The sequence below is a fragment of the Heptranchias perlo genome, chromosome 12 (genome assembly GCF_035084215.1).
Source record: "Heptranchias perlo isolate sHepPer1 chromosome 12, sHepPer1.hap1, whole genome shotgun sequence".
NCBI lineage: Eukaryota > Metazoa > Chordata > Chondrichthyes > Hexanchiformes > Hexanchidae > Heptranchias > Heptranchias perlo.
Genome location: NC_090336.1, coordinates 45,236,705 through 45,251,051, shown reverse-complemented (window position 1 = coordinate 45,251,051; position 14,347 = coordinate 45,236,705). Strand labels below are relative to the sequence as shown.

At 41.7% G+C, this 14,347-nt stretch overlaps 1 protein-coding gene across 1 annotated transcript in view; it reads right to left on the bottom strand.

Annotated features, from left to right (window-relative positions):
• Positions 1-14,347, bottom strand: part of ttc17 (tetratricopeptide repeat domain 17) — a 111,906-nt gene that overhangs the window by 26,410 nt on the left and 71,149 nt on the right. The window contains exon 17 of the mRNA XM_067994048.1: positions 6,371-6,535. Coding sequence (XP_067850149.1) covers positions 6,371-6,535 — 165 coding nt within the window. The remainder of the gene's footprint in view (positions 1-6,370; positions 6,536-14,347) is intronic.

Sequence of the window (14,347 nt, the reverse complement as noted above, 5' to 3'; positions counted from 1 at the left end):
TATCCATCTCAGCCTTGAATATATTCAACGACTCGGCATCCTCAGCCTTCTGGGGTAGAGAATTCCAAAGATTCATAACCCCCTGAGTGAAGAAATTCATCCTCATCTCAGTCTTAAATGGCTGATCCCTTATCCTGCCACTATGCCTCCCTCTCCAGCCATGGGAAACATGTGAAAAATTACATCCCCAGAAATATAAGGCTCTCAGTGGGATCCGGGTGGGACTTTTGTGATTGATTCTTTCCAGAGATTATACTTCATAAACAATCACCTGACTAGTAGAGCCCTGACTAGTCAGTTGTCTAAATAGGAGCACAGATGAAAATGCTACTTCTGAAAGGGTCAGCTTGCCCTAGTGGTAGCACTCTTGCCTGAGTCAGATGGTGGTGGGTTCAAGCCCCAGTCCAAGGACTTAAACACATAATCTAGGACTACGCGTTGGTGTATTACATAGAATGTACAGCACAGAAACAGGTCATTCGGCCCAACAGATCCATGCTGGTGTTTATGCTCCACACGAGCCTCCTCCCTCCCTACTTCATCTAACCCCATCAACATATCCTTCTATTCCTTTCTCCCTTATGTGTTTATTTAGTTTCCTCTTAAATGCATCTATGCTGGTCGCCTCAACTACTACTTGTGGTAGCGAGTTCCACATTTTAATCACTCTCTGGGTAAAGAGGTTTCTCATGAATTCTCTATTGGATTTATTAGTGACTATATTGTATTTATGGCCCCTAGTTCTGGTCTTCCCTGCAAGTGAAATCATTGTCTCTACATCTACCCTATCAAACTCTTTCATTATCTTAAAGACCCCTATCAGGTCACTCCTCAGTCTTCTCTTTTCTAGAGAAAAGAGCCCCAGCCTGTTCAATTTTTCTTGACAGGTATAACCTCTCAGTTCTGGTATCATCCTAGTAAATGTTTTTTTGCATCTTCTCCAGTGCCTCTATATCCTTTTTATAATAGGAAGACCAGAACTGTTCACAGTACTTCGCGTGGTCTAACCAAGGTTCTGTACAAGTTTAATATAATTTCCCTGCTTTTCAATTCGATCCCTCTAGAAATGAACCCCAGGGCTTTGTTTGATTGTTTGAAAATGGCCTTATTAACCTGCGTCGCTACTTTGTAATTTGTGTATCTATACCCCCCCGATCCCTCTGCTCCTCTACACCATTTAGACTTTTATTTTCCAAGGAGTATGTGGCCTCCTTATTCTTCCTACCAAAATGTACCACCTCACACTTATCTATATTGAAATTCATTTGCCAATTACACGCCTATTCTGCAAGTTTATTAATGTCTTCCTGTATTTTGTCGCAGTCCTCTTAAACCCCTCAATTTGGGGTCGTTCGCAAATTTTGAATCTGTAGTTCCGATTCCAAATTGTTTATGTAAATGATGAACAACAGTGGTCCCAGCACTGATCCTTGTGGAACACCACTTCCCACCTATTGCCAGTCTGAGTAACTACCTTTAACCCCTATTCTCTGTTTTCTGTTTTATAGCCAGCTTGCTATACAATCTATTACTTGTCCCCGGACTCCACATACTCTGACCTTAGTCATGAGTCTATATGCAGTACCTTGTCAAAGGCCTTTTGAAAATCCAAATATATTACATCTACTGCATTCCCCTTGTCTACCCTTTCTCTTACTTGTTCAAAGGATTTAATAAGGTTGGTCAAGCATGACCTTCCCTTTTGAAATCCATGCTAACTATTCTTTATTATATTTTCGGTTTCCATATGTTTTTCTATTACATCTTTGAGTAAGGATTCCATTATCTTTCCTACCATCTCCCCTCCCTTTCTATCTTAAGGTAAAATGCAGTACTAAGGGTGTGCTACAATGGTCAGAGATACCGTCTTTTGGATGAAATGTGAAACTGTGGCATTGTTTGCCTGTTCAGGTGGCACTGCTCGAAGAGCAGGGGAGTTCTCCTGATGTCCTGGCCGACATGTATCTTTCAATCAGCACCTCCAAAAACAGATGATCTCATTGCTGTCTGTGGGATCTTGCTAGTTCAAATTGGTGTTTGTCTACAAACGCAGCTGCTGGCAGTCCCACACAGTTGGACAATAGAGGAGAGGCATTGGAGAAGGATGGTGTAGTCAACTGTGTCAAAGGCTGCAGACAGGTCGAGAAGGATGAGGAGGGATAGTGCACCACGGTAACAGTCAAATAGGATGTAGTGTATGACTTTGATAAGGATCATTTCAGTGCTGGTGGGGGGGAGGGGGGGGGGAAGAAAGAGGGGAACCTGATTGGAGAGGTTCAAACATGGGGTTGTGGGAAAGAGGGGCACGGATTTGGAGAGGAAAGGGAGGTTGGAGATGGGGCGGTAGTTTGCAAGGACAGAGAGGTCAAGGGTGGTTTTTTTTGAGGAGGGTGAGTGATGATAGCAGATTTGAAAGGGAAGGGGACAGTAACAGGGAAGAGGAAACCATATACAATATCAGCTAGCATGGGGGCCAGAAAGGAAAGTTAGGTGGTCAGCAGTTTAGTTGGTATAGGATTGAGAGAGCAGGAGATGGGTCTCATGAACTAGATGAGCTCGGAGATGGCATGAGAGGAGAAAGGTAGAGAAACAAGAAAAAGTTGTGAGTTCTGGGCTAGAGCAGGGGGAACCTTTGGGAAAGTTTGGCTTGGTGGGCTGGGGTAGAGGCAGCTGAACGGATGGTCTCAATCTTAATGACAAAGAAGTCCATGAGATCCTTGCACATTGTTGTAGGTGAGGGTGGAGGGGCCAGGGGAGATGGGTTTAAGATGACAATTGGTAGTGGAGAAAAGAAGTTGGGGTGGGGATTATCTTTGCATTCCAGGATGATCCTGCAGTGAGCAGTTTTGACAGAGGAGAGCAGGACCAGATAGTGCTTTATATGGTCCAGCCAGATCTGGCGATGAATGGCTCAACTAGTTGTCCGCCATATATGTTCAAATCTGTGTCTCTTGGACTTAAGGAAGCGGACATGGCGGCTGTACCAGGTGGAACATCTGGGGTGGGACAGAATAAGGGTTTTACTGGGGATAAGGGCATCAAAAAGGTAACAAAAATTTAAGCAAACCCTTAGTGATACCACAAATTTTTTAAACTCACGATCTTGTCATCCAGGAGCTGGTATTCTACTCAAATGGAAATTTACATTGCACTTCCATGCCATTCAATGGATATGCTAAGCTCTGAAAAATGGACAACTCTTCTGGAGTCTTTTCAATGTTGGTGATGTCCACCATTCGAGCCCTGACCTCGATTCTCAGTTTAAAAAGCAGTCTAGATTTTTCACTCTCGTCTTCTGCAAAAATTAAGCCAATCTTTATCTAACAAAGACAGTCAACAAGCTACCCTAAATTCTAGTTTCCCACTAGTATTCATACCTGCCAGACTACAGAGGAATTACTCACTGATCTACTAGAGGATGCTTTCTATTGAAAACAGAATGCTCAGGTGTATGGGATCAGTGAGTTCCTGTTCAGTTAACGCTGGCTTGAAGACTCCAAAGAGTCCAGTCATACTTAGAGGCTTTAACTTGGATGATTGTCCGAGACAGCTTGGATGCAGTTTCATGTAGAAACTTATTTTAGGTCTGCCTAATGCTCAAAGAACTGTACTGGGGTGTTCAACTTGCAAAACATACCAGGTTTAAGTTCAATGAGAATTAAAGTGGGCACAGTTGAAAAGGGAAGCCACGAAAATCTTCGGTATCATTATCCTTCCTGGTGCATGCCAATTCTGTTGACGAGATTAGTGCATCTATGTTCATGGAACATATACCTTAATTTAGAATCCCAGGTACTTGTAATCAATGTACAGGTACTTTAAGCCAGGGTTGAGTTTAACTTATGTGGCAGCTGCTGGACATGGAAGCAGCCTTAATATCCAACTTACCCACTATTTTGAAATTCTTTTAAATTTGTTGACAGCAGAAAACATGCTAGAAATGCATTTGGCAAGGTGCTCCACATAAAGGCGGATGCTATCCACAAACAGGAAAATGTGTTGCTCGTGGCACCAATCAATATAACAACGAGAACTTTAAAACATCCATTTCTCTTCTACTATTACGTGAGAAGTAAAACAAGTCCTTGCTGATTCTTGTGACTAAAGGAGTAAATCCTGATTATCCCAGACAGATTAAGAAATTTCCAGTTAATGTTGCTGGTCAAAAGTGGGTCAAATAAGGTATCTGTGCTGTGCCCATATTTTGAATATCATGTCAAATAATGGTCACCATACTTTTAAAAAGATACTTCGGCTGTAGAAAGCACTCAGAATAGCAACAAAGGTTGCTCCAGATTTTAAACAATTGAGTAAAAATGCGGAAGACAGGGACTGAGAGTGAGAGCACGATTAAGATATTTTATTTGAATAGAATAGTAAGAAAGGCTGGCATGATCTAAGTTTTAAAAATAATTAAGGGAACCATTAAAGCAAATGTGATATATAGTATTGATAATTCTATTATATATTAAAAAAATTGGGAAGGGGAAGAATTGCTAATTGCTGTGTGTAGAGACATAACAAATTCATCCAAAAAGAACATCTATAATTTTGTCAGTGACCACAGCAATCCTTCCCCTCTGGTGTCCAACATAGTTATTTTCCTGAACATTGTATCCCCTTTCTTTTTAAGATCTTCTGTTTTGTTGAATTTCCCTCGGTTTTGTTTCTAATCACACTCCTCGTCTATTGACTATTTATTGTCCTTTTAAAAATTCTTAATTCTGGTTTATTTTTGTGGTTAATTTTTTTCTGTATATCTTGCAGCATTGAATTTATAAAGTGGTATTTCAGATGACAGAAAGAGATCCAAAGTAACAGCTAAAAAAAAAGTTGTAATAGGCACCCTTTATGGGATGAAGCACAGATAGAATATATAAGCAGTTATCCAAATTCCAATTTTTAGAATTTCTCTAGGCTGTGATCAATGTCATGGTGAAACTATAGAGTAATATCTAAATGTCATGGGTCAGCCTTGTAGAAACAATCCATAGCATACTGTGGGTATTATAATATGGATTTTACCAGAGAAATGATAAAAACATAGAAACAAAAGGCTATTTGGCCCAACAAGCCTCTCTACTTTGGAGGCTAACTATTAGCTATGACTGAGAAACAAATACTTTCTTCATTAATAGATGCAACTCGATCATCATTTTAACCCAGAAAGATGACACAGAAGCTCTTTCCTTTCTGATAGCTGCTGACAATCTTTAAAAACCCTCCTCTCCCCTGTAGACAGTTTGCCATACAAAACTCCTTCAATAGATATTGTACAAAATAGAAATTTCATTGATTTCTTCCTGAGTATAGGAATTAAGCACAATGTCAGAGTTTTGTAGGTACAAATCTGTAGGCACCACATTTGATTCTTGCCAAGTCTAACTGAAGGCGGCTTGGTGTTGCCAATGGGTGAAAAATCATAATCTGTCATTTCTGTACCTTTCACTCTAATGTTTTCTCCTGGTCTGTAGAATTTTATTGTAATTTTATTGTTTTAATTATGTCCACTCTCCTTGATCTGGATGACATTGTAAAATGGTTGTTTTCAGCCAAGTTATGCCATTCTGTATTACAAATTAAATTACTATGTAAATACTGTTAAAAAAGCATATGGGATCCTGGGCTTTATTAAAAGATGAATAGAGTACAAAAGCAAAGGAGTTATGCTAAACCTTTATAAAACACTGGTTAGGCTTCAGCTGGAGTATTGTGTTCAATTCTGGGTATCACACTTTAGGAAGGATGTCAAGGCCTTAGAGAGGGTGCAGAAGAGATTTACTAGAATGGTGCCAGGGATGAGGGACTTCAGTTACGTGGAGAGACTGGAGAAGCCGGGCTTTGTTCTCCTTAGAGCAGAGAAGGTTAAGAGGAGATTTGATAGAGGTGTTCAAAATCATGAACAGTTTTGATAGAGTAAATAAGAAGTAACTGTTTCCAGTGGCAGAAGGGTCAGTAACCAGAGGACACAGATTTAAGGTGATTGGCAAAAGAGTCAAACGCGACATGGGGAAACATTTTTTTTTTACGCAGCGAGTTGTAATGATCTGGAATGCACTGCCTGAAAGGGTGGTGGAAGCGGGTTCAATATTAACGTTCAAAAGGGAATTGGATAAATACTTGAAGGGAAAAAATTTACAGGGCTATGGGGAAAGAGTAGGGGAATGGGACTAATTGGATAGCTCTTTCAAAGAGCCGGCACAGGCACAATAGGCCAAATGGCCTCCTCTTGTGCTGAACCTACTATGATACTATGTCTTTTGGGATCAGTAAGCCTACACAAGGATGCAGAAGAAGACTGTTCAATTTTAATATGAACAATGTTATCATTTCCATCACAAAGACTGGATGTACTAATAAAGGGTCTCACTTTTAACGTCAGATGGTGAAGAATCCCCTGTTGAGACTCCGGATGGTTGAGAAGGTTCTTCTATGATTCTTTCCTCTGTGGACTCAATTATCCTCTCTGGATCAGCAAAATATTTCTGATGCTCAGAAGTTAATACATCCTTCTGATTGCTGTAACAATGGTCTTCTAGGAATAAGAACATGCATATTTTATATAATACTGGATTTGCAAAACTTGTGTAACAATATTTATATAAAGGATTAAAGAACAGTAAATAGCTCAACAGAATTTAAAACAAACAAAACATATTTTTACTCGAAGTGAAAAACTTCATTTTCATTTTGCCAGCCATGTTGAAATGTGAGTTGCAATGGTCATTTCAGTATTTTCATTGTGTGAGAAAATCTGGATAAAGAACATTACTAACTGCTGTCTACTGGTCATATGCATGGAAGATTTCTTCTGTTCACTATTTGTAGTGGAATCATAAATGCATTAGTTGTTAAATCGCGAATGAATTTACTACAAATAGCCTAGTTATGGCAACATGTTCTCTGCAATTATGTTGTAAAGTCTTTGTACCTATATTTTGTTTCTCAAATGAATGAGAAAAGAGCAGCTGTTTCTATTTGGACCAGATAGCAGTAGTTTCCTCTACCACTGGCTAATATCCCATTCTATACACATCATTCACTCTGCCTCTCCAAAGAGCAGCTTTTGCATCACATCAGGCTTTTTGGCCATTCCCCTAATCATCTACTCCCTTAAACCCCAATTAAAATGCAACTGAAAGGCATACAAAATGGCGAGCCTACATAAATACACACAATCTCCTGTGGCGTTGCACACAGGGGGCATAATTTTAACCCTGAGCCGGGAAGGGGGCGGGGGGTCAAATTGCGGACGGGAAACCCAGAAGTATGGGTTTCCCGGACGTAAGGACATCTTATTTTTTTTTGTCGGTTTGTCGTCCGACTGACCGGCCCGATTGATAGGCTGGTCTCAGTCAGATGGGAGAGCAGCCAGGGAGAGGGCATGTTCAGGTAAGTCTGTGATTGTATGGACTGGGGGGGGGGGATCGCGGGGGTCCGCGATTGTTTTGGGGGGGGGTGTCACTGCAGGTAGGCTTGTTAAGCATTCTTGCTCCTCCGGGCCCACAAGCTGTGCCAGAAAGGTACTTACCTGTTACTTTCGGGCCTTCTTGCCTTCTTTCACGTGGCGTGTAAGAGAAGGCTTGGGAATCCCGGCCCCAGGAGTTAAAATCGGAAACTCTGCAAAAATGGAGGCCCGCAGACTACTTGAAAGGTTTTAATCACCAACCCGCCTCCTGGAAGTGGGTTGGTCGCCCGCCCCTCATCCCGCCTCCATGAAAACCATGGGCAGGTTGGGCCAGATCTGAAATGGTTGCGATTTTGATTTTAATTTTTAAAAAATTAAACAGTCAACTAACAAACAAAGAGTCATCAACATGATCCTGATACAGACCTGCTCTCCCCTGGCCAAAAGCTTAACTCCCAGTGCCACCCATTATGGGAGCAAAAAGAAGATAATTGCATGCAAGCCACTTGACACTAAGTGCCTTAATAGCCCTATTGGAGATAAAAATGGCCGAGGCTGCTGAAACATCTGTGCAGAGCAAAATAATCAAATAATATAGCAGCTGGTCAAGTTGTCAACCACAAAGAGATATAGGTTTGTGTAACAATGGTGTCTGATCAAAGAGTGGTAGGTCTACTCAGCTTTTGGCAATGTGCAAGCCATACAACATTGCAAGGAGGGGCCACAACATCCTGGGAATGCTGCAAGGTCTTCAGCATCGTTTGTGCAGAGGCAGCACACTTTTTTCATCTGGCAGCAAATATGTCAGTGTTTACACTTGCAGGCTGGAAGAACATTTATAATGAGGAGTATGCACTGCAGTTGGTGGTCAAATAGTGACCATTCACATTAAAAGCATTGTGCCTCAAACACCTGATATCCTCTCCTACTCCCCCGAATAGGCACTAGCACCTGCACTTTCTTTAGTCACCATATATGATACGCTGCATGCTGCTTCCATGGGACATGGATAGGCACATGCTGATCCTCAGTCTGCAGATGGTTAGCTTCTTACAAGTTACCAGCTCACAAAAGGGACCAGTGACACACTACAGGCATGTTGCCGTAGATTGTTGGGAAACATATGGCAGTAATGTGTTCCAATGAAGACCACACCCATCCTATATGTTGCACAGCAGAACTTGCATTGTAAAAGACAAGCAAAAGAGGCAATCATTAGCACCCAACATTTTACAAGTGATGGTGTTGCAATTCAGCTGAAGAATGGTGTAATTATCTATTGAGGTGGTCATCTGTAAAGCCTCATCTATAGCAACCACTCTCTTGGGTTCTTCTGGGTCTTTTTCATCCTGCTGATTCCCTGAAGGCTGCAACTCACTGGTCCACTGCATGCTTATGCCTCGCTCAACAGCGATATTATGGAGCTGACAGCACACCTTTACTATCTTAGACACGTGCACTGCAGCGTGCTTAAAACTGCCAATCCCCCTGCCCACATGCCCAAATGATTCAGGCAACTGGATAATTGCTTCAGGACTCCAAAATACTGCTCAAGGAGCACTCTAGTTTTGGGTATTAAGGTAGTGTTGCTCAGCCCTTGCAGGTGTCATAGTGACAGGTCTCATCAGGCAAGGTCGAAGAGAATTGCCAGAATCCCTCAGAAGCCATCCAGTCTGCCATCTCTGGCAACAGATTTTGAATATTTCATCATATGATGCAAGAGTTAACTCCCATGCTACCTGGTAATAAATAATGTGGAACACACTCAAACTAATATCACAAACTATCTGCACATTAATTAATATCCTTTTGATTTTTATAGGGCATGGTTGACCTGATGAAGCCCAACTGGGCAAATTTGCAATTGATGAGGTCCTCAACAATTTGGAAACTGTTAATATCAAAGAAGCCTTGCTGCCTGAATCTCGGCTGTGGCTCATTTGGTAGCACTCTTGCCTCTGAGTCAGAACATCGTGAGTTCAGAACGTTGAGAGTTCAAGTCCCACTCTAGAGACTTGAGCACAAAATCCAGGCTGACACTCCCAGTGCAGTACTGAGGGAGTGCTGCACTGTTGGAGATGCCATCTTTCAGATGAGACGTTAAAGTGAGGCCTGTCTCCCCTCTTAGGTGGATGTAAAAGATCCCATGGCACTATTTCGAAGAACAGCAGGGGAGTTATCCCTGGTGTCCTGGCCAACATTAATCCCTCAACCAACATCACTAAACAACAGATTATCTGGTCATCATCACATTGCTGTTGTGGGAGCTTGCTGTGTGCAAATTGGCTGCTGTGTTTCCTACATGACAACAGTGATCACACTTCAAGAAGTACCTGATTGGCTGTAAAGCACTTTGGCCATGAGGTGGAAGTTCTTTCTAAAACAGGATGTTGCCTTAGCAGAGTCTCTGAAATACTCCTGTCAACTTAGGAGGGGGAGGGTATGGCCACTTGTCATGAATTGCCTGTCTAGCTGTGGTATATCAAGACTGTCCAACTCTAACCATTTCTCTGGTTAACTGCAGGTATTGAAGCATTGCTGGTGATTGGTTTTGAGGGAGTGCAGCCGTGACTGGGGGTGTCTGATATTATATAGCCACCACTTGAGGGACACCCTTTAGTGTAACTCCTTTTCAAAAAAAGAACATGTAGTGACTAGAATATTTAATTAGCAGAGGGCAGTGATTATGGAACCAGTTGTTTTTTTAAAAATTCATTCATGGGATGTGGGCGTCGCTGGCAAGGCCAGCATTTATTGCTCTTCCCTAATTGCCCTTGAGAAAATGGTGATGAGACAGCTTGTTGAACCGCTGTAGTCCGTGTGGTGAAGGGTCTCCCACAGTGCTGTTAGGTAGGGAGTTCCAGGATTTTGACCCGGCGACAATGAAGGAACAGCGATAAATTTCCAAGTCGGGATGGTGTGTGACTTGGAGGGGAATGTGCAGGTGGTGTCGTTCCCATGTGCCTGCTGCCCTTGTCCTTTTAGGTGGTAGAAGTCACGGGTTTGGGAGGTGCTTCGAAGAAACCTTGGCGAGTTGATGCAGTGCATCCTGTGGATGGTACATGCTGCAGCCACAGTGCGCCTGTAGTGAAGGGAGTGAATGTTTAGGGTGGTGGATGGGGTGCCAATCAAGCAGGCTGCTTTGTCCTGGATGGTGTCAAGCTTCTTGAGTGTTGTTGGAGCTGTACTCATCCAGGCAAGTGGCGAATATTCCATCACACTCCTGACTTTTGCCTTGTCGATGGTGGAAAGGCTTTGGGGAGTCAGGAGGCGAGTTACTTGCTGCAGAATACCCAGCCTCTGACCTGCTCTTGCAGCCACAGTATTAATGTGGCTGGTCCAGTTAAGATTCTGGTCAATGGTGACCCCCAGGATGTTGATGGTGGGGGATTCAGCGATGGTAATGCCGTTGAATGTCAAAGGAAGGTGGTTAGACTCTCTCTTGTTGGAGATGGTCATTGCCTGGCACTTGTCTGGCACGAATGTTACTTGCCACTAATCAGCCCAAGCCTGGATGTTGTCCAGGTGTTGCTGCATGTAGGCACGGACTGCTTCATTATCTGAGGAGTTGTGAATGGAACTGAACACTGTGCAATCAGCGAACATCCACACTTCTGACCGTATGATGGAGGGAAGGTCATTGATGAAGCAGCTGAAGATGGTTGGGCCTCGTACCCTGTCCTGAGGAACTCCTGCAGCAATATCCTGGGGCTGAGATGATTGGCCTCCAACAACCACTACCATCTTCCTTTGTGCTAGGTATGACTCCAGCCACTGGAGAGTTTTCCCCCCGATTCCCATTGACTTCAATTTTACGAGGGCTCCTTGGTGCCACACTCTGTCAAATGCTGCCTTGATGTCAAGAGCAGTCACTCTCACCTCACCTCTGGAATTCAGAAATGCCAAAAATATTTTTTTTGTGCGCAGTTTATAGGTTTTCTTTGTGTATTACATTTGATATCTTTGTTAAACAAAGCTGTTAAGCTATCAGCCTCAAAATGACTTCTGCCACTGCGCACAGGGAAAGTGGCTATGGTTCTCTGCCTCTGCTTGAAGCGTATCAGAAAGAAGCCAGTCAAACTGCTGATTAGTAACCGACAACATCTCAAGAAAACAATGATCCAAGTGTTAGAAACACTTAATATACTAGTGGGCAATTCTTCGACATCACAATGCATTCCGGACAGCTTTAGCACAGACTGCCCTCATTGGTGCCCAGGTGCTTTTTAGCAGGCTTTTCCTATACGTGTTCAATAGCTAGCTGTCCATTGTACTCGTAATTGCCTACTCTCGCAGAGTAGCTATTCAACAGCAAATTCTTCTAGAGTATCAATTTTGGACATTTGATATATTAAGTTGTGATTTTGACTGAGTGGTAAGTGATTTGGAAACAAAACTCAATATGTAGGATTTCCAAATACAACTACAACTTGTAGGAATTAGGGACAACTAAACTAGAAAAGAATCTACTTATCTGAAAAGTCTGCAAAAAAATTGTAGTGAAAGGAGCTCAACTGACTGGTTTGGTTGTTAAACTCTTCAATGAACTGGTTCAAAACTACTGTTATTTGAGCTGATCTTTACAGTAGTAGTAAATTACAGCCAGTTGTAGAAGACTGAACAAACTTATCTGGGTAATTGTGCGGTATGGAAGTGTCTGGTGTGATCGATATTAAACACCCATCAGAAGTGACATGGCTGCATACTGGAAATACTATGCATAAATGCAGACATAATAAATGGGTCTATTGTTCACACAGAGAACACAATCCCAGATTACTCTGCACACTAGGTCACCCATCAGATCATAAGAAGCATGAGTGCTTCCCCATGGGAGCTGAGCTTTGTATTGGGCATACAAATTTTGAGCCCAGTTTGCAGCCAGTGGAGAAATCCAACATGTGTGCAATGGCTTAAGCCGCTACATCAATTTTTGATATTCTCCGCTGGGTTTAGGGCTTAAGGTAGTTAGCGCCAGTCTGACAGTCCAGCACAGAAATTAGCCTTGAAGTCCCAGATCATGAAAACTTGAGTAACAATGTTATTCAATGATAAATTCAAAATCACACTTATAGAATTTCCTTTATTTGTTTTCATTGGAGTTCCCTGTTTTAAAGATCTCAATGTTGACATCATTCATTTAGATTATTTTTAGGTTGTTCAAAGTTGTTGGATATTGATTGATACAAGGTCATCTCATTTAGAATGGGAAACCATGCCAAGAAACACCTAAAGCAAGAACTACGCACTTCTCATGAATTAGTGCCAATTTCAACCGCTCTTTCTCCCTTGGCAGGAACATAATAGCCCAGCTCCTGCTTGGGCTCCCTTCAGATTCTGACATTTAACACACAAAGATTCTAAAGTAGCACAATGTTAAGATGAATATGTCACTTGAAGTACAAAAGTCATAAATATGAGTTAATTATTCACCATGGCAGGCAATAAATTACATTATAACAAGAACATACACTTTATTGTTCTGTAATGTGCTGCAGCACATTACAGTTGTGGTGTCCTAAGTCCTATGTAAGTGATATTCAAGTCCTGCATCAAGCAGTGACTGGAACACAAAACGTTTCCCATTAAAAGAAAATAAGACTTATCACAAACATTTTATCTTGTGCCAAAAACAGCAACATATTGGTTGAAAATAACACTAGAGAATATTTACTACAGTTTACAGAAACATTTCACATCATCTTTCTCTTTTTTTCGGTTGTCTCCACTTCAAATACTGCACAAAAAGATAAAACTTAAACAAGGCACACTGGTTAAGGCATTCCATTTGAAATTTAGACACTGTAAACTTCTAAAAGCACATTTGAATAAAGACCAAGTGCCTGAAAAAGAATTCAAATCATTATCTGAACCCATCTCTTCAGGTAACTTATTTTGCATTTATCTAGGCTGATGATTTAGGCTTCAGCAGTAAAATACAATTAAAGTACATCCCTACAGTACCTCCCAGTAATATTGCTCAATTGTGTGAAACTCTAAGCAATCATTTGGCCTACCATTACTTTATACAGTCCCAACCCATTTAACTTAATATGGTGATCTGCAGAAGATTGATTCACACTGATTTATTTGTATGTGTCATTGGGTCTGAAGAGTTTACTTTACCAATCAGATTCTTTGCTGTGATATGACTTGTATGATACAGTTAACCAACATGACTGACTGTGTTGTCAACTGCTTGTCTTCTGACTTTGTTTGGATCAACTCAGGGGAATCCCAGGGGTCTGTTGTCTTTCTGCTTTTATTCCTTCTCACAATAATGACCTCCTCCAATCATAACTATCCATTCTACATTCATTCAGGTCATACTCAGTGCACATAGCTTCCAATCCCCTCTCAATACAATGGTGGAGATAATTCAGGAAATAGCAGTGACATAATGTTAAGTTTGGGTTTTTAATACCCAATGATTGTAGGAGGAAGGACAATCTGAGAGAAGCAAGAGATTCCACAGTTTTAAAGTCCTGGGAAAGAATGTCAAGAGTAGGAGATTTCAACACAATGAGATTGTAGGGACAAGGAACAATGTGCAGCATGGCTTATTTACAGCTCAAGAACAAAAGGGAGAACCTTGGAGCAACAATGGCATAATAATAGTGTAAGGAGTCTTACAACACCAGGTTATAGTCCGACAGCTTTATTGGAATCACAAGCTTTCGGAGCTTTCCTCCTTCGTCAGGTGACGAAGGAGGAAAGCTCCGAAAGCTTGTGATTCCAATAAAGCTGTCGGACTATAACCTGGTGTTGTAAGACTCCTTACATTTGTCCACCCCAGTCCATTACCGGCATCTCCACATCATAATAATAGTGATTTAAAAAAGACAAGAAAATCCACAACAAAGGTTGGAGGCTAGAGGCGAGAGAGACATTACCTGTCAGACAAGTTATTTTTCTTGCATCCATCTCCAGGAGTGAGAG